This window comes from Salvia splendens, chromosome 20 (genome assembly GCF_004379255.2).
Source record: "Salvia splendens isolate huo1 chromosome 20, SspV2, whole genome shotgun sequence".
Classification (NCBI taxonomy): domain Eukaryota; kingdom Viridiplantae; phylum Streptophyta; class Magnoliopsida; order Lamiales; family Lamiaceae; genus Salvia; species Salvia splendens.
Window position 1 is genome coordinate 8435043 of NC_056051.1, and position 25361 is coordinate 8460403.

General features: G+C 40.9%; 2 protein-coding genes and 1 long non-coding RNA gene across 4 annotated transcripts; all 3 read left to right on the plus strand.

The window, feature by feature from the left end:
- The first annotated feature begins 8763 nt into the window (after positions 1–8763).
- LOC121782388 (SCY1-like protein 2) lies at positions 8764–15464 on the plus strand. Its single transcript, XM_042180200.1, has 14 exons — positions 8764–9497; positions 9844–9948; positions 10354–10464; positions 11106–11288; positions 11509–11635; positions 11880–11941; positions 12035–12121; positions 12455–12541; positions 12789–12902; positions 13490–13618; positions 13711–13773; positions 13858–14019; positions 14111–14229; positions 14363–15464. Exons 1-14 carry the CDS (start codon positions 9003–9005, stop codon positions 15237–15239), a joined length of 2721 nt encoding a protein of 906 aa, XP_042036134.1. The 5' UTR covers positions 8764–9002; the 3' UTR covers positions 15240–15464.
- Positions 15465–17337: 1873 nt separating this feature from the next.
- On the plus strand, positions 17338–19814 carry LOC121781874 (mannan endo-1,4-beta-mannosidase 1-like). Of its 2 annotated transcripts, none has more exons than XM_042179572.1 (5): positions 17338–17665; positions 17778–17972; positions 18071–18193; positions 19000–19202; positions 19279–19814. In XM_042179572.1, exons 1-5 carry the CDS (start codon positions 17348–17350, stop codon positions 19661–19663), a joined length of 1224 nt encoding a protein of 407 aa, XP_042035506.1. In that variant the 5' UTR covers positions 17338–17347; the 3' UTR covers positions 19664–19814. The 2 variants fall into 2 exon arrangements, with proteins under 2 accessions (XP_042035506.1, XP_042035507.1); XM_042179573.1 differs by having other exon boundaries at positions 17874–17972.
- Positions 19815–22303: 2489 nt separating this feature from the next.
- On the plus strand, positions 22304–25350 carry LOC121781197. The gene is made up of 4 exons (XR_006046155.1): positions 22304–22573; positions 23155–23218; positions 24380–24445; positions 24933–25350. It is a non-coding gene; the product is annotated as an uncharacterized LOC121781197 (long non-coding RNA).
- The last annotated feature ends 11 nt before the right edge of the window (positions 25351–25361 follow it).

Here is a 25361-nt window from a genome sequence, read left to right on the forward strand (position 1 = left end):
CTCTGCTTTGGTAATGAGCCGCTTCATTCTTGTAGATGGCGCAGAATTTTTTGACCTCTCTGTCGACTCGGTCAAAGTGAGCGCGGAACATCTTATATGTGCGGCGCGCGGGAGCCCTTCGGCTTAATCTTGTGGTAGGCCTCGGTGACCTTTTTCCAGAAGCACTTCCGGGGTTGTTGATTCCCGACGATGGGATCGTACGAGACGCTGATCCAGGTGTTGTACACCGCCAGCGTTTCCTTGGGGTCGTACGGATGCCGGCCTAGATCCTCCTCCTCCTCCCCTCCAGCCTTTGCCTCCACCCTGGAGCCTCCACCGCCTCGGCCTTCTTCCGGAGTGGGTTCAACGGAATAATCCTCCCGAATCTGGGATAATCCCTGCGAATACCTCGGGGTGTATGCATCTACATCAAAATGGGGTGGTTGGTACCCCCGGCGTCGACGAACCCTGGGTGCTCGGCGTCAACGAACCGGAACCACCACCGAGGACATTGTACATGCCCCCCCCAGACGCCGAACGTGTTGATGTCGAACCCGCCGGAGCCGCCACCGCCACCGCCACCGCCACCGCCAGAGTTCCCGTCGCCGGACATTTTGTGATGGGAGGTTAGATGAAAATTTGAGAGGAAATGGAGACGATTTGCGAAGAATAGATGTGTAGTTGTGTGTGAAATGAGGATGAATTAGGAGTATTTATAGAGTAAAACAATAAAAAATAATAAAAAAGGAAAAACGGTAATATAACGGTAATATTACCGTTTTTCATTTTTAAATTTTTTTTATTTAATTTGATTTTTTTTTAAAAATGATTTATTGCGTCAGTGTGACGATGCCCATTCGCGGGCTGGCTAGTGGACGTCACGCATGGCGCCGGAGAGCGTCACGTCGCCTCGGCGCGTGGCGAGACGTATCGCCATTCGTCACAGCGGGATGGAATGCGGAACGGGTTGGGGACGAGACGGGGCGCTGCAACGCTTCACGCCGCCGTCCCGTCCTGTAGTGATGGAATACGGGTGGCCTTTGGCCACTTAGTGTTGCCTGTGGTGGTTTCCCCTACGGCTAAATATCTACGTAATACTTATATTATAGCAAAAAAATGTCACATTACTAAGTGGAAAAATATAAGAAAACGACAGCATATATAATATAGGTAAACACGTGATTAAATATGTTTTCATTCATACTACTACTACTATTTATCATTTATAAATTTATGTTGTCCTATGATTCCTATCGTAATTTCTATCAATATGATAAGTCGCTTATAGCTTGATGTAAAGAGATAAAGGGGATTAATAAAATGGGATTTAAACAATTTGGTATCGGTTCCATATGATTTTATATTCATGAAAATCTAGCAACTGTGCTTTTGCTCAAGACCATGTTCAACACTATCTATGCGGTTTATTTATACTCTGATAAGAGTTCCACAGCAGCAACCCATCTTCATGCAGCCGTCGACCAGATTGATAGTCACAACAGAGCTCGTCGCACACAGAGGCCGTCAACTCATTTTCACGACTTTGCTGTTCATTAGATGATTATGGTTAGTTATGGTTTTCTTTAGTTATTTAGTACAAATATAATGTAATATGAACAAAGTGTCGAGCGTACTTATAAGCTCTATCTCGGGTTTTCTTTGTGGTTCTTTCCCGAGAGATAGGTAGGTTGAACCGCCCTAGGTCCTAGATATAAAAAGGGAACTTGTCAACACATTTTAATTAATGAATGAATGATAAGAAATTTTCCCAATTTGCGTTCTCTTTATTTTTCTCTCAACAAACTGACGAACTGTCCGATGGAGGAGACCTCCGCGTGCAGCCTGAATTTGATCGCCGAGCTCTCTCGCCGTCGATCCTTGTCTCGATACGATCAACATCGTATCATCTGGTGCTTTCATTGACGTTCTCATGGCTACCAATCCCAATGACATACCTATTATTCCCAGCCGGGAACAGCTCGGGTTGCCGCAAACTGATGTTGTTCGGCCTGATCCGAACATGCCGACGGTGGCCGCTCCTGCCTCGGAGGTCATGTCCACCGGTCAGTGGGAGTGGATTATGTCCTCGTTTGCAAGATTGGAGTCACGATTGGCTGCATCTGAACACCGGCCAATAGACCATCGTGTTCCTCCCCGGCCCGATCCTGATCCACCATATGCTATTCCACTCTCCGCAGCGGTTCTCCACCCTCATCCGATTCAGCAACCGCCCAATTCAGCAGTTAGTGGGTTTCAATTTCCTCCACAACCGTCCACAACTCCTCTTTCCCACTACCAACAAGTAACTACATCTTCACAACCTCCACATACTGGATTCGTACTACCACAACTGCCTCTCCAATACAACTCTCCTCCAATGTACGGCTCTGATCCATATGCTCATGCTCGACCTTATCATCCACACACGCTACCAACTAATCAGGTGCATTCGCAGTACGGCCCAACGACGATCGTCGACCGCCCGTTTTCTTCACCAATGGTCGGCCCTCGGCCTACTTCTTGTTGGTATTGGATTTTCAAAATCCAATATTATTTCGATCATCTGATGATGCCGGATACAAACAGGTTGCACTATGTCGTCCCATTATTCGACCCGCCGGCCTCCGAATGGATAAAACATTATTGCTCTAATAATGATTTTGTTACTTGGCAAGACTTTCTATCCGACGTACGTTATCGTTTCGATCCGGACTGTTATGAAAGTTACATTGGCTTAATCGCAAAATTGTGTCAAACCGGCACGGTGTCGGATTATCAGCTTGAGTTTGAGAGATTGCAGAATAAGCTCTCCGGCGTCCCGGATTATATTCTTCTTCCCATTTATATCGCTGGTCTTAAACAACCATTGCAACGGGAGGTCAAGTTACATCGCCCTGCTACACTTGCTGCAGCTTTTGCCTTGGCCAAGGAATTATCGGCATGTCGTCCGGAGCATCAACCGTCAACCTCTAATTATCAGCATCAACAATGGATTCCGCGTGAACCGAGGACTACATACAGCACCTCTCCTACCCCAAACCCAATTACATCTTCTTCTTCTCAAGGTCCACGACCTTCGGGTGGCAGATTCCGAGAGCTCGTCAAACTACCGGTGATGCGCCTTTCTGCATCGGAGAAGGCAGATCGATCTCGTCGCGGGTTATGCTGGTATTGTGAAGACAAGTGGGCCACGGGTCATGTGTGTAACCATAATTTTTTGGCTTACATGGGCGTCGATGCTGACGAAGATGATGTGGTTGAATTAGAGACGGATGATAATGATATCACAGCGGATCTATCTCACTTGAATGCCGTCGAAGGCCGACAACACCTGAAGTCTTTTAATTTTGTGGGAACAATCCACAAATCTGCTGTGAATATTCTAATTGACAACGGAAGCTCCCATGATTTTATACATCCGTGCATCGCCGAAAAGCTAAGTCTTTCTTTGACGAAGATTAAACCTTTTCGTGTTTATGTCGGTAATGGTGAATCCTTAGTTTGTTCTCATGTCAGCGAGGAGACGGTTGTCGATCTACAAGGCCATATATTTCTCATTGATTTATATATTTTGGCATTTCATGGTCCGGATATCATATGGGGTATGGAATGGTTGGAATCATTGGGATGTGTCACACATGATTATTCAGCCCGGACTATGGAGTTCTTCCGTGATGATGCTCTTGTCGTCCTTCGTAGCCTTTCAACTTTGTCGCACCGAATGTCGGCTGCTTTGACGATGTTGATTTCACATATGGACGAGCTGGATTTTTTAAATCTTGCTGAAATTCCAGCAGATCAGCCTATAGACCAGCCTGGCCTCCAGGATGAATTTCCAAAAGAATTGCCTCCTACTGCCCTTCACGTTTTGTCCCAATTCTCGGCAGATTCTGCGTCGCAGGCTGTGGCACCACTTCCTGAAGAGTTTTTCATGTCGCGACCTGTTGTCAAATTGATAAGGTTGCAGGAACGTCGCGTGGTGATGCAACACGGACAACCGGTTGAACAAGGGCTGTTTCAGTGGTCTGATTCGATAGACAATTCCCCGACTTTTCCTCCATTTATCCTTGAGGACAAGGATGATCCTATCGGGGGGGGGGGGGGGAGTTGATAAGAGTTCCACAGCAGCAACCCATCTTCATGCAGCCGTCGACCAGATTGATAGTCACAACAGAGCTCGTCGCACACGGAGGCCGTCAACTCATTTTCACGACTTTGCTGTTCATTAGATGATTATGGTTAGTTATGGTTTTCTTTAGTTATTTAGTACAAATATAATGTAATATGAACAAAGTGTCGAGCGTACTTATAAGCTCTATCTCGGGTTTTCTTTGTGGTTCTTTCCCGAGAGATAGGTAGGTTGAACCGCCCTAGGTCCTAGATATAAAAAGGGAACTTGTCAACACATTTTAATTAATGAATGAATGATAAGAAATTTTCCCAATTTGCGTTCTCTTTATTTTTCTCTCAACAAACTGACGAACTGTCCGACGGAGGAGACCTCCGCGTGCAGCCTGAATTTGATCGCCGAGCTCTCTCGCCGTCGATCCTTGTCTCGATACGATCAACATCGTATCATACTCCCTCTATTTTACAGAACTATAAGACCAATCCGACTACGATCGCATTTGTTTATGAGTCAATTTTTAAAAAGTTAATATTTTTGATCAATTTCGGATTTGAATCGCATAATTGTAGCAGTACTACTCTACTCTTTACTAAAATCCCTCTCAACAATTTAAAGAAACTTCTTCATCTCTCTTCCCCTCTCTCTCTCCTCCCATTTTGATTCGCTGCAAGCAATGGATGCCGTAGAGGCCACAAATAGATTTCAAGACTGGGAGCTTCTCCAAACCAACTCGGACACCGAGGCGGCGCCGTTGACCTTTACCGAATCCGGCGACTCGTTCGACGCAATTGATTCCAGTGCCTTAATTCAGGCAAATTATTTCTCATCGGAGCCTCACGGTCGTTGCGAGGAGCTTGTGGATGATGTGAACTCAGTTGGGTCAGGTAACCCTAGCTCGATTGATCCTCGGTTAGGGGAGTACTCACCCCACCGCCCTAACAAGGACCCATGTCAGTTTTCACAGTCAATAATTGTTGCACAGTCAATAATTGTTGCCCATGTCAGCCGCCACGAGACGTCACATCAATTAAATACGACACATTAGTTCACTCTTTCACCGAAAAAACCATCACAGGAAATCGGTGATTAAATGCAAAGTTGGTGACTTTATACACCAATTTTATAGGTTATGAGAAAAATCGGAATTTGGGTAAAGTTGGTGACTTTTAAGGCAGTTATCCCTTAATAAAACTCAAACTTACCAACTTTATATACGAAGCTGTTGCTAACCCCACCCACTCCATTTGGCAGCGTAACAAAAGTGCAGTAAGACACAACCCAAAACTGAAACCATAATTTATTGATAACCTAGCATAATTTTGAAAGCTACTTCAGCTTCAAGAAACTCTTTCACCATTTCCCAACACAAGCCACAAAGAACTTGGCCATAAATTCACCACAAACTTGTTTAAATTATTTTTCTACTATTGTTTGATCTGGAGAATTACAACTACAGACTGCTCTTCTACTCTATGTACTCTTTGCCAATCTTAGGGAGAAAAACTTTTTTTTTTAATTAAAGTTTTCTTGATTTTTCTCTTTCTATTTAGCACTCATATATTTTTATTCAGTAAAGACAACCTAAGGAGAAACAAATCTAAGCATCACCAATGAGAAATCATAGAATGAAGATTGAAGAACCCTGATTCAAGATTTGCATTTGATGTTGTGAATTTCTGCAATAACAAAGCAAACCAAGAGCATCTAATTCTTATAACTAATATATATATGTGAGACTCATATTTCACTAACTTATTCAACTCACTTTTCTTTACATTTCTTAAAACTCGTGTCATAACTAAATAGGACTCCTATTGCGGGACAGAGGGAGTAATTTAGATTGAAAATACTTATGATTAGGTTGATATGAGAGTTAATAATTTTTTTAAATAAGTTTAAGATAATTTATCAAACTTTTGAAATACCAATATTGCACAATGAGAGTCGTGACCTATGAAAGTTTAAGATATATTCTTTATCAAACTTTTTAAATATTTTATTTTTCATATCATTAGTACCATCAAATATCATTACAGACTAAAACTTTTAGAATTGTTTCTGACTAAAAACATGTTTTTTAGAATTAAGACATGAGAAAATGAATACAAAACTAATATTTTTTCACATTAATAAATTCACTTTTACCAAAATTAATTTCAATATTATATATGATAATATTCATAAGCACAATATTTTGAGAAGCGTAAAAAAGAAATAGAACTTAAAGTCATAAAAAACAATACCTTACCTAGTAGAATAAAACAAAATCAACTCAATTATAACTATGTATACTACTTTTAGTAATTATCTCGAATACAAATATATATTCATGACTAAAGGCCCATTTTAGTCCTTAACATATTGCGATTTTTTGATTGTGATCCAAAACATTATCTTTTGAAATATTCGGTCCCTCACAAATAAAAACGGGTCACATTTGGTCCATTTTGGACGGTTCCGTAAAAAATTTAGCGGAAATCCTAAACCCAAACCTCCCTCACCACCTCCGCCACGACGTCCACCTTCCATCATCCCTCAGCCTCACCCACCGTCGTCACCGTCTCATCCCTCAGCCTCACCCCCTCCTTACATCATCTCCCTCACCACCTCCGCCACGGCGTCCACCTTCCTCGCCTCGCTCAACTCAGCAATCAATCCCCCGTAGACGCCTTCCGGTGTTGCCGCAGCCACAATTTGAGAGGAGGAGGTGGAACTGCGGCGGGGGGAAGACAGCCGTAGCGGAGGGTGCTTGGACGACGGTGAGGGCGAGGGGGAGGTGGTGGATGGAGGGGTCGAGGGTGAGGGAGAGGGAGAGGGAGAGGAGGCGACACGACGAATTGACGATTTTCGAAAGAGTCAGAAATAGGTGATTGCAGGTGCCGCAATCGGGAGTGTATCCGATCGATTTCATCTCCAGCAAAATTAGTGACGACGACGCCTTCCGGTGTTTCCGAAGCCACGATTTGAGAGGAGGAGGTGGAACTGCGGCGGGGGGAGGCAGCCGTAGCGAAGGGTGCCTGGACGACGACGAGGGCGAGGGGGAAGTGGTCGATAGAGGGGTCGAAGGTGAGGGAGAGGAGGCGAGACGACGACTTGACGGTGAGCAGCAGCGGCAGAATACCGGGAGTCGGAAGTCGGCATGTTTCCGTCAATTTTTGAATTTCTGTCCAAATTTGGAATTTCCGTCATATTTTTTACGGAACCGTCCAAAATGGACCAAATGTGACCCGTTTTTATTTGTGAGGGTCTGAATAATTCAAAAGATAATGTTTTGGACCAAAATAAAGAAATTACAATATGTTAAGGACCAAAATGAACCTTTAGTCTATATTCACAAGTAATTTTAACATCAAATAGTGATTGTATTCCAACCATTTACACCAACTCAACCCCTACAATTCTATATTCACCTACCTTTTTTTTACTTTTTCAATCTTACCTACATATTTATATAAATTAAATATCATATTATTTAACTTATTTTCTTATAATTAAATTTAAATATGGAGTACATTATACTATATAATATCACAAGTTATACAAAATAAATAATTAATACTAATATTTATACTTCTTCCGTCCTATAAAAATATGTGCACTTTCAGTTCATCCTATAAATTTAATCCAAATATAAGGCTTATTAATATATAAATTTAATAACTTATTTGTAGAAAATATTAATTTGAAAAATATATATGAAGTATTATACTAAGTCCAATAAACTAATACACCTAATTTAGGACTATATTCAGTTAAAAAGAAAATTAATGGAGTATAAAATCTTCCAAAAATCAAACACAATAAAAACCCTACTTAAAAGTTGCGCCTCACTCTTCTCCATCTCTCTCCCAATCGCGCCTCCCTCTTCTCTCTCTCTCTCTCTCCCGTGCTTCCGCACTCTTTCTCAATCGGCGGAGCCACCTCCCTCTCTTTGCCTTGCCTCGCCACCTTCCTCTCTCAGCCGATCGACGTCGCCACGCCCACCGCAGTGCTCGCCGGGTTTCCTTCCATCCCGCTTAACTGTTTGTTTGGCCGGCCATGGTGTCGCCAGATGGTTCTTGCAGTGCATGCACCACCGCAGCTGCCTCCGTCTCATACGCCGCCGCTACCTCCGTCTCTTCCGCCGCTGCTGCTGCCTCCTCGGTTCTCTTCTAGCTGTCGCTGTTGCCTACTTCCCTTCCTCCGCCGCTGCCTCCGTCCCTTCTGCCTGCCTCAATAATGTTGTACAATACCTATTTATAAATATTTCAATATTCTTTGAGAAATTCCTGCTTCAATTGAGCATTTTTTGTAAAATATAATAATGCCAACAATTGTATAAAACAGAAAAATTAATTACACAGGCAGTTTATCATTTTCCTCCAAAAAGGATAAAATTGTCTTTTCATCAAACTAGCACTTTAAATAAATTAGTAAGATAAGATACTAAGATAAGATACGAGGCTCGCGGATTGGGAGGGGAGATCAAGCGAGCAGCATACCACGCGCAAGTGGAATTCTTATTACCTGCATTATTATTTTAGGTGGGTGTATTTATACATAACAAAACACAAGGGGCTAAAATGTAGCGACACCAAAAGTTTAGGGATTAAAAATCTGCAATCCTAACTACCCCACAAAATTCCGACGTGGCATTGGATTCTATTTATCATTTTGTTTTCGATGCCAGGTAGAATAGAGAAATCAACTCTTCTTCCTCTTCCTCTTCCTCTTCCTCTTCCTCTTCTTCCCTCAACCGCTAGAGGAGGTAGATAGATAGATTTCTCATCTCAAAGTTTAGAGAGAGGTTGCGATCTGAGCTCGATCATCCCAAAATTTTAATCATTCTAATTTCTCTTCAGCACCGGCACCACCACGGCCAATTAATACCCTCGCAAAAACCCCAATTTCAAGCATGTCCATAAATATGAAAACCTTAACGCAGGCCTTCGCGAAGGCGTCGGCTGTAATTGAGAAAACCGTGCAAAGCACAGTGCAGGAAGTTACCGGCCTGCCCAGGGCGATGCAGGACTACGACCTCATCGATCAGATCGGCTCGGCGGGACCGGGCCTCGCCTGGAAATTGTACTCCGCCAAGTCACGAGACGGCAACGCTCCGCCGGTATACCCTACCGTATGCGTTTGGGTGCTGGACAAGAAGGCGCTCTCGGAGGCTCGCCAGCGCGCCGGCCTGTCCAAGGCCGCGGAGGATTCATTTCTGGATGTGATTCGGGCGGATGCGGCACGGCTCGTGAGGCTGAGGCACCCTGGGGTGGTGCACGTGGTTCAGGCGCTGGATGAGAGTAAGAATGCCATGGCGATGGTCACGGAGCCGCTGTTTGCGTCAGCAGCCAATGCGCTGGGGAATGTGGAGAACATCGCCTTTGTTCCCAAGGACCTCAAGGGGATGGTATGTGCGTCAACTCTAGCAATTTAGGCTTTTCTAAACTTGAAGTTGAGTTTGGATTTTCGTGTTGGGTGTTTTGAGCTGGATAATGGGTGCTAATGTGTCTAGAATGAACTTTGGCTTTGTGTTCTGAACTGAAGAAGAGAGACACCAAATGTGATTAAATAATTAAATAACTTTTCTAGATTTAGTACCCTTAGCAGTATCGACTTCCTCCAATTTTCCTGTTTCGTTAGCAATAGCGTAACCTAATTGGTGGTCAAACTATAATTGCAATTAAGGAACCGTGTTCATAGAATCTTGTGCTATTCCTTGGGAATTTGGATTGATAGGCTGTTATCTGCTGCAGGAAATGGGAATATTGGAGATTAAGCATGGTCTGCTCCAGATTGCAGAGACATTGGATTTTCTTCATAGTAATGCATGTCTTATCCACCGGGCTATATCTCCTGAGGTAGGGATTTCTTTTCTTCACTGTAATATAAAATATTTCTATTTATTGTGTTTCGCGTTGGATTCTCATATTAGTTCTCGCTAATTTTCTGTTAATCTGCAAAATTTCCTTTTGAGTTTGTGGAAGAGAAGTACTCCTAATAAGCATCAATTTGTATACTGAAGCGCACCGCGCTCCTGTACAATGTATACCTTGAACTTTATTAGGCTGTGATGTAAGCATGTCCTATGTATCATGGTTATGAAACACTCTGTAGCAAATTTTTCCATGAATGATTGGTTGATAATTGAAATCATTTATGTTTACTAATTGCCATTTGCTCATTCACTTGGGCATCAGTGCGTTTCTGTCTTGGAGAGTACCTTGTACCTATGGCTGAATTGATGTGCCTTGTCTATGTGGCAGACCATCCTTATTACGTCCAATGGAGCTTGGAAGCTTGGTGGTTTTGGTTTTTCCATTGCAGCAGATCAGTCTTCCAGTGATTCTGCCAGCGTGCAAGCATTCCATTATGCTGTGAGTCATTGATTTGTTTAAACTTGTGATAAATACACATTATTTTCTTGGCTCTTGTGAATTTCTTTAGATGTTATGTTCTATGCTGAGTATGCACTCTAAATATATTATAGTAGAGTATATTTTATGCTTTTAGCTGGTTTCTATTCGACCATTCTTTTAATGTCTCATTCTTCTTATCTTATGAGTTACTATGAAGGAACATAAGGATCTACTTTTAGTAGTTGCGGTGGTGATATAGACCATAAACTAGTAAATATATTAGAAAAATTTGATGTGCATTCATAACATTCACAAATCTCTTGCTATCCTAGCAAAAAGCTCTATGAATTCAATTATATCTCTGCACTTCCAGGTTTCCACCTCTATGATGCCTTTTCTTGATAATGCTCACATCGCAAATTAAACACCTTGTTCCACATCAGGAATTGTTTAGTTATTGGATAATTCAGGAGGCAAAAACTGAGAATCTACTTATTTCTCCCTGTATTATTGTGCACTTGACCTAGTTTTTGTATTGCAATCGCGAGTGTTCTACACTTTTACTACTGGTTATTTGCTTGATTCTATTCATTGGGCTGTCTGTATTAATATGAATTTGAATCATGCATGACTGGACTCTTAACCTGCTTTGCTAACAGGAATACGATGTAGAAGATTCTATACTGCCATTGCAGCCATCAATAAACTACACTGCTCCTGAACTGGTACGGAGTAAAACAGCTTCGGTTGGGTCCGCTGCTGATATTTTCAGTTTTGCGTGCCTTTCCTACCACTTGATAGCTCAAAAGCCTTTATTTGATTGTAACAACAATGTGAAGATGGTAAGTTTTCTTTCTTTGAACTTTGGCAATGCTGTTGTGCTGATTGTTTAGTATGACATAATGCAAGACAAAGAAATGAAATTGGGGATGCTCTGTGTCATCTGTCTTAGTCTTTTGTAAGTTTTGTCGATTGTTCATGACAATTTTGGGGTTTTTTATAAGCATGTGCTTATATACTTGTTTAGATAATAAGTTTTCTTGTCTGGTTGCTTTTGTGCAGTATATGAATAATTTAACTTACCTAACAAATGAGGCATTTTCAAAAATTCCAAGGGAATTAGTTCCAGATTTGCAGAGAATGCTCTCAACAAATGAGGCTGCAAGGCCTACTGCATTGGATTTCACAGGTTAGGCTTTTCTCTGTTCAGTTATAGCTCTTTCCTTATCTTGTTTGCAGTACCCTTTTTTTTTGTCCACCAGTGTTAGTTGTTTACTATTCCTATTTCAATAAAATCTGATGGTGAATGATAAGGTGCTAGATTTTATTTTGTTTATTTGTTGTTTCAGTGCATGTTGACAGCTTATGTAATAAAATTTATGCATTACTTTGTTTTGATTTTTCAAATATGCTGCCCTTACTCGCAATTGCAGGTTCATCTTTTTTCCGGGAGGATACTAGGTTGCGTGCTCTTCGCTTTCTGGACCACTTGCTTGTATGTAATCATCAATTGCCTTTGTTTTAACTTGATATTTCGAGTTACATGATACACGTTTTTAAATTTGAAATTTTATCTGGCTCCTTTCAGGAGAGAGATAACATGCAGAAAACTGAATTTCTGAAAGCTTTATCAGATATGTGGAAAGATTTTGATCCCCGTGTTTTGCGGTACAAGGTTTAAGTAATTTTAATCCCTTAGTCTATTCTGTTTGGAATAATTTTTATTTTTTTTATGTTGATAAAGATGTACTGAATTATTGTAAATAAAAAAATGGACAAGGAAAAATACTTCATACAAAATCAGATGTTGACTGAGTGCATTTTTTTTCTTTATATGTTAATTATACGTCACATTATTCGTATTATAGTATCCTTAACATGATGTCAGAAGCAAGCTCTGCCTTCTCTTTGATATGACAGTTATGAGGGTGTAGCGTGTACTAAGTCTATCAATATGCTTTCATCTGGACAAGTAAAAAAACTGATCCTTGGATTACATTGCATACAGGTTCTCCCCTCACTTTGTGCTGAACTCCGTAATATGGTGATGCAACCTATGATTCTGCCTATGGTTCTGACAATAGCAGAGTCACAGGTATTAATTCACCATTTTATTCTGAAGCCTTTGGCATGATTTGATTTTACCTTTGCATGATGATTTTTTTCCTCTGCATGATGAATTTGTGACCTAAGGAGTGCAATTAGGTTAAATGTCATGATTTTTTTGTTGCAACAAGTTACTCTTCACTGCATCTACATTCTACATATACTTGAATAATCATTTTAGTTGCCTTTTCTATAATCAGGCTTGAGACTATAGGCTTATGCTGACTTTATTGTAGGACAAAAATGATTTTGAGCAATCAACTCTACCAGCTCTTGTACCTGTCTTTAGTGCAGCTGCTGGTGAGACATTATTGCTGCTTGTCAAGCATGCGGAGCTTATTATTCACAAGGTATGCAAATATTTACTGAACTACCATTCAAACACTGCATTACGTTGTGCAAGCCTTTTGCTTTTGTGCCGAATAATTTTGTGCATAGATACATTCTATTTCTACATTTTGGCGGTTTGCAGCTTTACAGTGGACTGATGGTTGTAGATTCTGAAACATTAATAGGGAAAGGTCTACTTTAGAGAAAGTTTATAATACACTTTTTGATGTTAATCTATAAGAAATGAACAATGAAATGTACAGCTGACAAGATGCGGAAACTACTACTTAAAGTCAAGTCGAAGCATGACACACACACTCAATATCAGCTACAATATTTCAATGCTTATTATTCACTGACGTTACCAAACAAAATAGTGCCTAACTACTAAAGTACTTTAACTTTGAAATGAAAATCAGAAACATGTTTATCATGCCTTTCATGGCTATTTCAGAGAGAACATTGTGGAAACTTAAGGTTTTGTCATTTTATTCAAGAAAATGTTCGCAAGCACATGACATCAACTACTGACAAATAGATTTTGTTGCATGATTGGAAGCTTATACCTTGTGAGATAACTTTATTAATATCTCTTTACACCTGACAGGCTAGTCAGGAGCATCTTATTTCTCATATTCTCCCAATGCTTGTTCGAGCTTATGATGATACAGATGCTCGCTTGCAAGAGGATGTTCTCAAAAAGACAGTTTCGCTTGCAAAACAACTGGATGTTCAGGTATTGCTTACTGAAAGTTCGTTTTGTTACATTTGGTTTTCTCTATGAAACTATTATTATTTCTAATATTTTTATTCATTTCCATCTTGCAGATTGTGACGAAAGCTATCCTACCTCGTGTTCACGGTTTGGCCCTCAGAACAACTGTTGCTGCGGTATGTGATGTCATTAAATGTTTGTATTCCAAGCATCAAATGCATCCAGTATGTGATTTCATAACTTTTTTCTTCAAATTGCAGGTGAGAGTGAATGCCCTCTTATGTTTAAGTGACATGGTCCAGATACTAGATAAGAATTCTGTTTTAGAAATCTTGCAAACTATTCAACGATGTACAGCTGTTGACCATTCTGCTCCAACACTCATGTGTACCCTTGGGGTTGCAAATTCAATATTGAAGCAGGTCTGTGTTTTTTTGCTGTCTTGGACTTGGTTTGAAGGCATTATCAATACACTCTTCATCTGACACCAGTCATCTTTATTTCTCTTACTAGTATGGAGTTGAGTTCGCAGCTGTGCATGTTCTTCCACTACTAATACCTCTTCTCACTACCCAACAATTGAATGTACAGCAGTTTGCGAAGTATATGCTTTTCATCAAGGATGTATTAAGGTAGGATTTCCATCTTTTGTGCAACTATGCTCGCATTGAAGTTAACTTCACCAATTCTTTTTGTCATATGTTCTAGTTAACTTGCATTCATGCAGCTAATTATATTTGATTTTCCCCCGTTGTCTCTGTGTAGGAAAATAGAAGAAAAACGAGGAGTAACCTTAACAGAGTCTGGACAGCCGGAACCAAAACCATCACCTATAGTTGAAGGACTCCTATCAGGACAAATGAATAAACCTGTCCCCACTGCTCCGTCTAATACAAGGCGCAGTTTAGCATGGGATGAAGACTGGATACCTAATAGGGGAACTGCAGCTGCCCCGCACTCGTCATCTTCTACACCAGCAGCTCATCCTGCAGTATCGAATCAGTCTGCTCAAAGCAGCTTATCCTTGAAATCATCTGCTCCCTCCATTCAGCAACCACCTTCTTCATGCCCTGCAGTTGATGTTGAATGGCCTCCCAAAAATTCATCAAATGCTGCAGCTCAATTTGGTGGCTTAGACATTCTAAATGGAAACAAAAGCATCTCGGATACAAATTTGGATGATATAGATCCTTTTGCTAACTGGCCACCGCGGCCTAGTGGCAACGCAACTGATTCCTGCTCCATGAACAATGGCTCCATGCCATCACCGGTGAACAAATATGGGTTCAACAGCAGTTCAACATCTACCAATGGTTTGAACTCTCAATCTTCTTCTTGGGCATTTAGCACGCAGACCCAGAATCAAGGAATCAATTCGTACAGTGGAAGTAGCAATGGTGGACTTAGTTCACAATACCCTCTTGGGCAGTTGAACCAAAACCACAGTGTTTCAGGTTCTTCCAATCAGAAGGCAGCAAATTTGGATTCGATATTTGCTTCTAACAAGAATGAGCACACTGCACTAAGGCTCGCTCCACCTCCTGCAACTGCTGTTGGTAGAGGGCGAGGTAGGGGAGGTCGAGGGCAAACTGGTCAAATGAAATCTAGAACCGAGCAGCCCCCTCTACTGGACTTGCTGTAATCTACATACAACTATGCCTGCTCTGTCTCTATAGTTGGTGTTCAAGGTTCAGATCTTTTGTCATCATCTGCCCTGGCTTGTAGAGTTCACTTTTTCCTCGAAATGTTGAGGTTTTGTTCTAGAGCATGCAACTGAGTTTGTAGCATAGTGTGGTATAGAATATTTTTCTATAAAGTTTCTTTTTTTCCTTTTCCCATTGAATAAAATTTTATTTCTTGTTGGTAATATTTAATGTTCTTAGACTCAGGCAACTCCCATTGATGGGGAGTACAACTAATAAATTGAGGTCTTACTGCTCTGAATTGGAATAGTTGTGTACAATGTGATGATCAAGGGTTGGTTTTTAAATGAGTTGTCCAATGATCTTCTTCTCCCTATAAGTCGAAAGTTTATGTAATCACCACGCATGTGTCATTATGCGCCTATATCTCAAAAAGTTAGAACTCAATCTAAAATTGAGTTATTTAAAGGTTAACACGTCTGATTAGAACTATAGTACTACTAGTCTAGATCATTAAGCAAAGTGGCACACTGAAATGGTGACATATCTTTCTGTATATGTATGATAACAAATTTTTGGGATAACACGTCCTTTTTGAAATATAATCCAAATCCAAGACCAATATGACACCTATGTATTGTAATTGTCTTCTTGAATTTGCTCTCTTTTATTCTTACACACACGTTACCATAGTTTAGAGCATCCACTTCCGTACTATTACCAACGAGCACGGATGTGGGCCCGGTCCCACTTTTACTCCATGCTCTTAGGCAAGAGCACAACACCCACATCCGTGCTCTTCCTCAAGGACAAGTTCAAAGGTCCCACCATTATATTATTCAATTTAAATAAAAACATTTCCACAAAATTAAAATGCATTAAAAATACCTGGAATAATATTACAAATTACAAAAAAATTTAAAATTACATAATTAAAATACTAAAAATTAAAAATTACATAATTAAAATCCTAAAAATTAAAAATTACATAATTAAACACCTAAAAATTGCGCTCGATTGTTCCAGCCTACCGGTTTTGATTGTACCGGCGACAGATGCGCCACCAATAATGGCCATCGGATTGGTTCGTGCCAACCTCCGGATCTTCGGAGATTGACAAGAACGCTTTGAACAATTGCTCCATCTCATCCGGAGTGTACGGGGTGTGGACTCCGCGAGTAGTAAGAGGAGGAGTTTGAGAGGGGCCGCTCCCTCCCGCTCTAGGCACGGATGGCTCGGGTGTCCACCCATATTGCCCTTCGGGGGCATCTTGGTCGTCGACCGGGTAAGGCCGGTAGCCACCCGGAACTTGCGAACCTTGGGTTTGAGGAGGGGCCGAATATTCCGTTTCCGGACTAGGAAATGGTTGTGAACCAAATCAATCAGGGTTCCAACCGTGGGAGCCGAAGGGGTGATCGCCGTGGCCAGACATTGTTTTGTTGTAATAGTAAGAGTGAAAGAAAGATTGAGAATTGAGAATGGAAATGAGAGAATTTATATGAGAATTGTGTAGTGTGGTGTGAATTTTTGGGTGTGGAAGTGAGAGTATTTAGAGATGAAAATGCGTATTTTTGGGGAAAAAATTGAAAAATAAATTAAAAGTGGGTAGAAAACGGATATAATTTTTTGGGAAGTGGGAAAATATTTTTTTTTTATTTTTTATCGGATTTTTTAATTAAAATCCGATTTAAAAAAAGAAAAATTTAGTCATTGGCCAATGGGAGGCTGCCACGTACGCTGCTCGCTGGCACGGACGTGCTCGATGCATTGAGCAGCGCCGCACCAGCGGCAAGAGCGCAGCGGCGGACAGCGGTGTCGTGCCGCTGGCACGGACGGACGGACGCCGTCCTGCTCACCGCTGCGGATGCTCTTAGAAGATTTATCAACATTCCAGTCGGACCAAATACATACGTACATCTTACAAATTTTGACGTAAATCACTAAGACCACGTACATCTACACTATTGGTCACCACTAGGTCGGCCAACACAATTCTTAACTTAGAAATGAGGACTGCCTCTTATCTTACAATTTCCATTCATTACTATATAACTTGGAGTATTACTTATAGCAATTGACTAGACCGGCATGATTAAAATAGTCGAAAATGTTGTCAACTACTTGGATTATAGCTATGTTTCTCTTGTTAGAAGCTCAAATTAGCCAAGGCCGCATGTTTCCTTCAAATCTAGGTTTTGTGGGAAGCCATTTTCTTGTACAAGGATCGCCGTTTCTCTTCAATGGTTTCAACGCTTACTGGATGATGAAGGTCGCCTCCGACCCCAACAACCGCCACAAGGTCACCGATGCCTTCCGGGAAGCCTCTGCGGCCGGGCTCACTGTCTGCCGGACTTGGGCTTTTGGAGATGGAGGCGATCCCGCCCTCCAAATATCGCCCGGGGTCTACGACGAACGTGTCTTTCAGGTACACTTACATCTCATTTTGAATCTCCAAATTTATTATGCAAAAGCCTCTATCCACTCCCTCAATCATTTCAGTTAATTTGCACCAATTTATTGTTTTTTTATGTGTGTAGGGATTAGATTTTGTGATTTTTGAAGCTAGGAAGTATGGAGTTCGTCTCATTTTGAGTTTTGTGAATAATTTTGATGATTTTGGAGGTAAAGCGCAGTATGTTGAATGGGCAAAAAAGGCAGGAGCAAACGTTAGCGGAGATGATGTTTTTTACACAAATCCACTCATCAAAGATTACTACAAGAATCATATAAAGGTAATACTATATGTATGTTAGTATGTAGACTCTAGTTATTTAATTAAATTAGTACTAGTAAGTATTGATATTTGATACCACTACATATTAATTTGCAGAGAGTGGTGACGAGATTGAACATTTTTACTGGAGTTTCTTACAGAGACGAGGCAATGATCATGGCGTGGGAACTCATGAACGAGCCTCGTTGCCAAACTGACTATTCTGGAGCAACACTCAACGTGAGTACTCCTACACCCAATGAGACACTCAACTCAATATTTTAAAACCAGATCGCTAAAGGGTAAGCAAACTAACAAAACTATTTGATTCATAATTCAACCCGTTTAACCATTGGTTGAGCTTAAAAGTTAGAGCAAATAAATATAATTATATTAAAATTTAGTGAATGATACTAAAGTAATTACTATTTATAATAAGCACATCAATTTAGTAATGATACAATATAATTAAATATTTAAATAAAAATATTAAAATTAGTCAACTGTTTATACGATTGTTTGCAGCCAAACGTATAACGCGTCGTAAGCGTTTATGAAGTTAATGATTAGTTTATGCATATAATACAGACCACCATTTTGAAAGAGATAAAAATATTAAATGATGAAATTGACAAAAAAAAGTACATAAAAAATATGTGTATAGTGAAAGTTACGAGATACGGTTTCTTAATATCAAACACAAATTAATAGCTAATGTAGATAATAAATTTCAATGTTTTATAGTAAAAATAGTTAAAGCTCTGAATATGTTACGAGAGGTTGTTGCCAATGGATAAAATCCTAGTAGGCACATATTAAAACCATTTTCGAGAGGTTGTTCAACCCCCGGTTGGTTCATGATCAAACCTCCCGATTATCAAGTTCAAGATGACTCAACTATTCAGAGGTTTTATCGTGGTCGAATTGATAGAACCAGTAGGCCCGATCCGGTTTTTAAAACACTATCTATCCATTGTGGAGCAGCCGAGTAAACCCTAGCTAATGCATGAAATACTAATTAGTAGTAATTTGTTAATGTTAAATAGGGATGGGTTCAAGAAATGGCAAGTTTTGTGAAATCCATTGACAAGGATCACTTGTTGGAGATAGGAATGGAAGGTTTCTATGGAGATAGCATTCCGCAAAGAAAACAAGTCAATCCTGGCTATGAAATCGGGACGGATTTCATTAGTAACAATCTTGTTAAAGAGATCGACTTCGCCACTATCCATGCATATCCTGATGTCTGGTTCGTCATGAAATAATGCTATATGGAGTAATTAATTGTTAACTAAGTAGGGTTTCTAACATACAATTTGGTGTAGGTTGCCTGGGAAAAGTGAGGATGAACAAAAGGAATTCATGGAGAGATGGATGTGGAGTCATTGGGAAGATGCAAGGAACATATTAAAGAAGCCATTGGTGATTGCTGAATTCGGAAAGAGGAGCAAAGATGGTTTGGTTGAGAGAGACTTGTACATAGGGAGCATCTATAGAGATATATATAGATATGCAACAAGTGGAGGTACAATGAGTGGAAGCTTGGTATGGCAAGTGATGGCCCAAGGGATGGATGATTATCATGATGGGTATGAGATCATCTTATCACAGAGCCCATCAACGGCTGGGATCATTTCTAGGCAATCTCATGCCATGAACGCATTAATGTCTCAATTCTTCACTAGGGATAATATTATCAGAGTAGCATGAACATTATATTTGAAATCTTGTTCATGAACACACTTTAACTAATTGCAACGTTCGATAGCCACTACAAAAAAAAAAAAACGCTCATTTGCTACCAATTCTTTTCTAGCACACCACAGTGCTTGCAAATCTGCTAGCAGAAGTCGAGCAAAAATGTAAACAATGACTCATTTCTGGAGGGGGGAATAAAACGAGGGGCTTTGTGAGCACAGATTTAATGCTCACAAGTTTTCGAGCAAACGGTGCCAGCAAACAGTGCATGTGCTAGCAATTTAGCGAGCAAGAATAGGTGCTAGCAAATTAGCGAAGTGCTAGCAAAACTTAAATTCTTATCCAGATCTACTTTCTCCTTTCTCCTTTCTCATTTGTTACCTTTCCCCATATTTGTTATCACAATATGATTCCATCCATCCCTTCCCCATATTTTAAAAATGATAACTATAGTTAATTAATGTTAATCAAATTATTAAATGTAAAATATAGATTTAATTTTATTGGGAGAAGCAACTGTGAAGTCCAATAGTATTGAAAATGAATTAGACTTAAATTCCTTCTTAAATTCGTTGAAGCCGTCCAATTGTATTCTCAATATACTAAGGCCATCCACAGTAGGAATAACCCAGCAATAGCCTAGCCACAAACTCCTCCTGCCACATCATCAAAACAAGCAAATAGCCCAGCCATATCCTAGCCACATCACTAGCCACATGACTAATAATAATTATATAAAAATAAAATAATTAACAATCACACAATATACGGAATTTAATTTATGAGACATATACGGGAAACATTAATAATACTATTAAAATTTTAAAAAGTACAATAATTTTTAAAAAGTACAATAATTTAAAAAAATTACAATAATTAAAAAAAGTACAATAATTTAAAAAAATTACAATAATTAAAAAAAAGTACAAAAATTCACTCATCGCCTTCGTCGTCGTCTCCTCCGTCGCTGTCGCCACCCTGGCCTCCGCCTCCGTCGCCACCGTCGCCGCCGCCTCTACTCCCGCCGGTCTCCCTCCGTGCCGCCTCTAACTCGTCCTGCATGCTCATGAAAAGAGTTTGAAGCAAACTCTTCTTCACGGGGTCCACCGCCGCCCGCCATTCGGCCATCGTCTTGACCATCTGATTGCGCGTTTGTTGACGCGCGAAGAATTTGAGATCCGTTGTGGATTGGCCAAGGGGGGATGCCGACTGGACCTCCTGTGAACCCCCGGTTGCCCCCCCCTCGCCTCCCGTTGAGCCCGCTTGTGCCCAACCGGGCGAGTTCGGCGAGGGAACGAACGAGGGGTCGGGACCTCCTGAGCCGTCTCGGGGAGGTCGTGGGAACCACCGCTGTAATCACCGGTATAGTTCAGTCGTTGCTTCTTCGGCCAGCCAGCGTCGACACCTACTCGGAACTTCTCGGAGTCGTTCAGCACAACATAGCAGTTCTAGTAGGTGAAATCCTTATACAACCCTTTCTGGGGGAAGGCTTTCTCCGCTATCCTCCTGCAGTCTTCCTCCGTTTGGCCACTGCTCTGCATGCGGAGGGCGTTGGCGTACAACCCCGAAAATTGGGAGACGGCAGCCCTGATTCGGTCCCACCCCTTCCGGCAATCCTCACCGGTGCGTGGCTTCCCCTCCGGGCAAAATGTCTGGTAGGCTGCTGCTATCTTGCCCCACAAGTTGACGATCCTCTGGTTGTTCGAAACGAGAGGATCGTCGCAAACACTCACCCACGCCTTGGACAGCGCGATGTTCTCCGCATCCGTCCACCTCCTCCGTACCGAGCAGTTGTCCTCACCCGGCTGCGACGACTCGCCGACCTTCTTCCCCTTGCCCTTCTTCTTTGGGGCGCCACGACCCTGCACTGCTCCCCCCGTTTGAACGGGCGTATCCGGAACTCCAAGAATATCAAACCCAACTCCTTTAAGGAAAAAGCATCAAATTGCGTGAACTGCGCATCCGTTGGGGTCGATGTGTGTGAAGAAGCAGTCGAAAAATCAAAACTGGGTCGATAGACGTCCCCCTCCCCCGGCGTCCCCTGCGTCGCCGGTACCCCCCTGTCGGCATCGCTGTCCCCCTCCCCACCCGCGGCATCATCTGCATCCCGGGCACCCCCCGGCATCATCTGCATACCAGGTTGCATCCCCGGTACCCCCTGCCATCCCGGGCATATTCCCCCCGGCTGCCATCCCGGGCATATTCCCCCCGGCTGCCATCCCGGGCATCATGCCCTGCCACGTGTACATGTTGTAGTACCCTGGCATCGGACCCCATCCACCTCCCACGGGTACCGGGGGAGTTTGAGACCCGCTCGTCACTAGAATACCTTCGTTGGTGTTCTCCATTTCTCGGTGTTGATCTTGTGCAGAAAGTAAGATAGAGAGTACTCGTTAAAACAAGTGGTGCGAATGAAAATGACGTGCAAACAGCGTATATATAGTGTTTCGAAAAAAAAAAAATAAAAAATTCCGCTCGGCGGTGCGCTAGGCGATCCGGGCGCTGCAATAGCGCCGAGCGGATCGCCCAGCGCACCTCGCCGCGAAACCGCCGAGCGCTCGGCGGTTTTTAACTCCGAAATCCGCTGGGCGGTTGCAATGGACCGCCTAGCGCTGACGCTCGGCTAGGCGGTGCGCTAGGCGTTATTGCGGATGGCCTAATTCTCACAATTCTCCCCTGATTCGTCAACAGCTCAGTCTATCAAGGCGGCTCTCCCAATTCAATTCGTCACCGCCTCTCCTGAGTCACCGCCTATCAGAAACCTCCTCCCCTGATTCAATTCTCACCGCCTCCCCAATTCTCGTCTGCAATAGGTGATTCGTGATTCATCTTTGCTCGAGGACGCTTCATTTCCAGCTCAAGACAAAATTTCCAGCGGTTTTTCCTCTCACTGACTTCGTTTTCCTCTCAATTGAGATCGAGGTGAATATCTTCATTCCTTTGTTCAATTACTCTTTTGATTATGCTAATTGGTTAGAGATTTAGAGCTGTAGTGTTCTCCCCTCAATTTTAGCAATGGCTTTTGAGTGTTTGATTTTGATTAGGAAATGAATATTTTTAGGAATGAAATGAGATTCAGGTGATTACTTGTATAGAATGTTGATTATACCGTTGATTGAATTAGTAATAAGAGAAAATGAGAGTTTTGCTGATTCGTTTTTGCCCTAATTTGTTGTTATGAACAGATGTAGAACACATTCGTGCCATCTTCCATGTGTTTGTTAAAATGTTCAAACAGATCTTCTATGATTAGGATTCAATAATGGCCAAACTTAATTAGCAGTGTTTGATTACCAGAATGTTATCTATAGAGCTTAATCAAACAATTTCTGGACAAATGCACTTATCTATAGATCATCATTATTTTTGCATTGGAGTATAATTGAAAAGAAATACTCATTTCTATGTTACAATAGAAACATTGTAATGACTAACCTCATCTTCCTCTTTGTCTTTTGCTATTTTATCTGGTGAATTTGCATCTTGTGCTGGTATGGGCAAAGGTCTTGGAAGAGAAATCACGGTATCCAGATACCGTGGCTGCTAAATTGAAGGGAACTGCAGGAGGTATAATATTTCTTTCAAATTGATGAATCAATTTGCCTGATTTTGTATTTTTCCTAGGCAAATAGTGTTAGTGATTATCTTCTGATAGGATTTGAAAGGTGGTTGTGAGTTTGGTTGCTTTGAATTTTGCATAGAAAAATGGAGAAGTGACATGGGAAGAGGCACAAAAGTGATACAGTGGTTTCTAAATTCTGATGGATTGTGTATATGCTATCTAGTTACTGATATCTAGTAGAGTGGATTCATTCTTGTTGTTTAATTTCAGGTTATTCAATGTACTTTGATCCTCTAGTACAGTCTTATTAGATTAAGTTCTGTCCTTACTCTTCCAGAAGATTGGAATTTCGAAAGGCCTCTTGAAAACAAACCTATCTTGAGTGACCTCTCCAAGCATTATGCTAATCAGTACTTGAGAGGATTAAATTCCTGCATGGATTGTATACATGAACTTTTAAGTAAAGATGAGATTCATGACTAAATCATTTTCTGGAGTGAAACGTACAGTGTCAAACTAATCATGTTGAACTAAATGAAGGTTAACTAAATGAGATTACCATGCTAAGTTACTAACAAACATATGTCTGATGCTCTAGCTTGATGTTTTGCACCCATCTTCTTAGTTTTCTAGCTATGATCTTGATGAGTCATTTAAATCAAGCTGATTATGGTTCTTATGTCATATATATTGCTGTTTCCTTTTTTATTTGCTCCTCACAAAATGGATACGATCTTGTAATAATAAAAAAAGTTAATTCTACATTGGCTACTCTAGTTGCTTGTTCTGTTGCCCTACTTTATATGCTTTATTTTCAAAAGTAGACAGTAACATCCATTCAGAATAAGATATGAAATGTTTCTCTGTTTATATGGTACATCTGGCACCAATAATGCACATTATCTATGTGTATGCGTTAGTAAATTCAAATGGGGGGACCTCAGAATTTGATAACATGGTTTTTCTGTCAGTACCTAATTAATTAACCTCATTTAGTGGCCGTGTGAAATGAAGGTTGAACTAAACTGCCTCGCATTATATTATATATCTACATCTTCTTCATATATTGTAGTCATATTTTTGAATCATTTGCACTTGACTTGTGAACTATTTATGCTGAAGAATGCACATTTGAAGCTCTAACTAATCTGGTTATTCTTCTGTAGTTTATGTTGATCTGCTGCTACTGGCCCTAGACTGAAAGGCCTAACTGAAGCTTCATCATCTTATTGGTGAGTTATAGCTTGGTTTATATTAATCTATCATGATGTTACTGATAAGTTCATAAAATGTTGTTTAAAATTGTATGCATTAACATATAGCTTATGCACTTAAATGTTTCTATTTTTGGTCACATGTGGGTCTTTAGAGTTCATTCAAGGTTTTCTGCTACCGAACAGTTTCAGAGGTAAATAATTTAATTCTGCTACCTATATATCTGATGTAGTAGTTATGCTGAAATAGAGAGGTGTTTTGCGGCTCTATTTTAAATTTGTTGATACTGAACAGTTTCATTCAGAGCACATTTTGACTGTACCCATAGTTTCTGAAAACCAAAAATTTGCTCATTCAATCTGCTCTTATAGTATTGCCTGGTTACAATATTCTAAAGTATAAAACTCTGAATGGAAATATGAGGAAATTGCATTTTTAGGCTTGACATGGCAGCAATAGGCTCGCAAATTGGATAATACTTATTATTATTCTTATCGTCAGTAGTAGGTTGGATAGAAAAATGCGAGGAGGATTTACAAGACGAGGACGCAGGTTGGCTCTTCTCGATGTTGATGAAGAAAATGCTCTTGAGGAAGAAAATAATGTCGAAGAGGAAGAAGTTACAAGCAATGTGAGAACAAATCACTATTGAGGTGCACGAGGAGTTGGAGCAGCAAAATGAGGCGTCGCGCGCGGAGTTGAAGTGGCAAAATGCGGCGTTGCGCGCGGAGTTGAAGAGGCAAAATGCAGTGTCACACGCTGATTCAGCGAGGCAAAATGTGGAGTTACGCGCGGAATTTGGGAAAGAAAATGAGAGGGTATTAGAACAATTGTTTACCCTTAGCAAAAAGGTTAATTGAATGAGTAAAAACTCAATGTAAAACAATCTTATTAATTTTATGTAAGTTTTGAATTTTGATAACTTTCATTCTC

Coding starts and splice junctions, on each gene's coding strand:
- LOC121782388 (XM_042180200.1), top strand. CDS start 9,003: ATGTCCATAAATATGAAAACCTTAACGCAGGCCTTCGCGAAGGCGTCG. Junction 11,289..11,508: donor GTAACAACAATGTGAAGATG/GTAAGTTTTCTT, acceptor GCTTTTGTGCAG/TATATGAATAATTTAACTTA. Junction 13,619..13,710: donor CAAAACAACTGGATGTTCAG/GTATTGCTTACT, acceptor TCCATCTTGCAG/ATTGTGACGAAAGCTATCCT.
- LOC121781874 (XM_042179572.1), top strand. CDS start 17,348: ATGTTGTCAACTACTTGGATTATAGCTATGTTTCTCTTGTTAGAAGCT. Junction 17,666..17,777: donor ACGACGAACGTGTCTTTCAG/GTACACTTACAT, acceptor TTATGTGTGTAG/GGATTAGATTTTGTGATTTT. Junction 18,194..18,999: donor ATTCTGGAGCAACACTCAAC/GTGAGTACTCCT, acceptor AATGTTAAATAG/GGATGGGTTCAAGAAATGGC.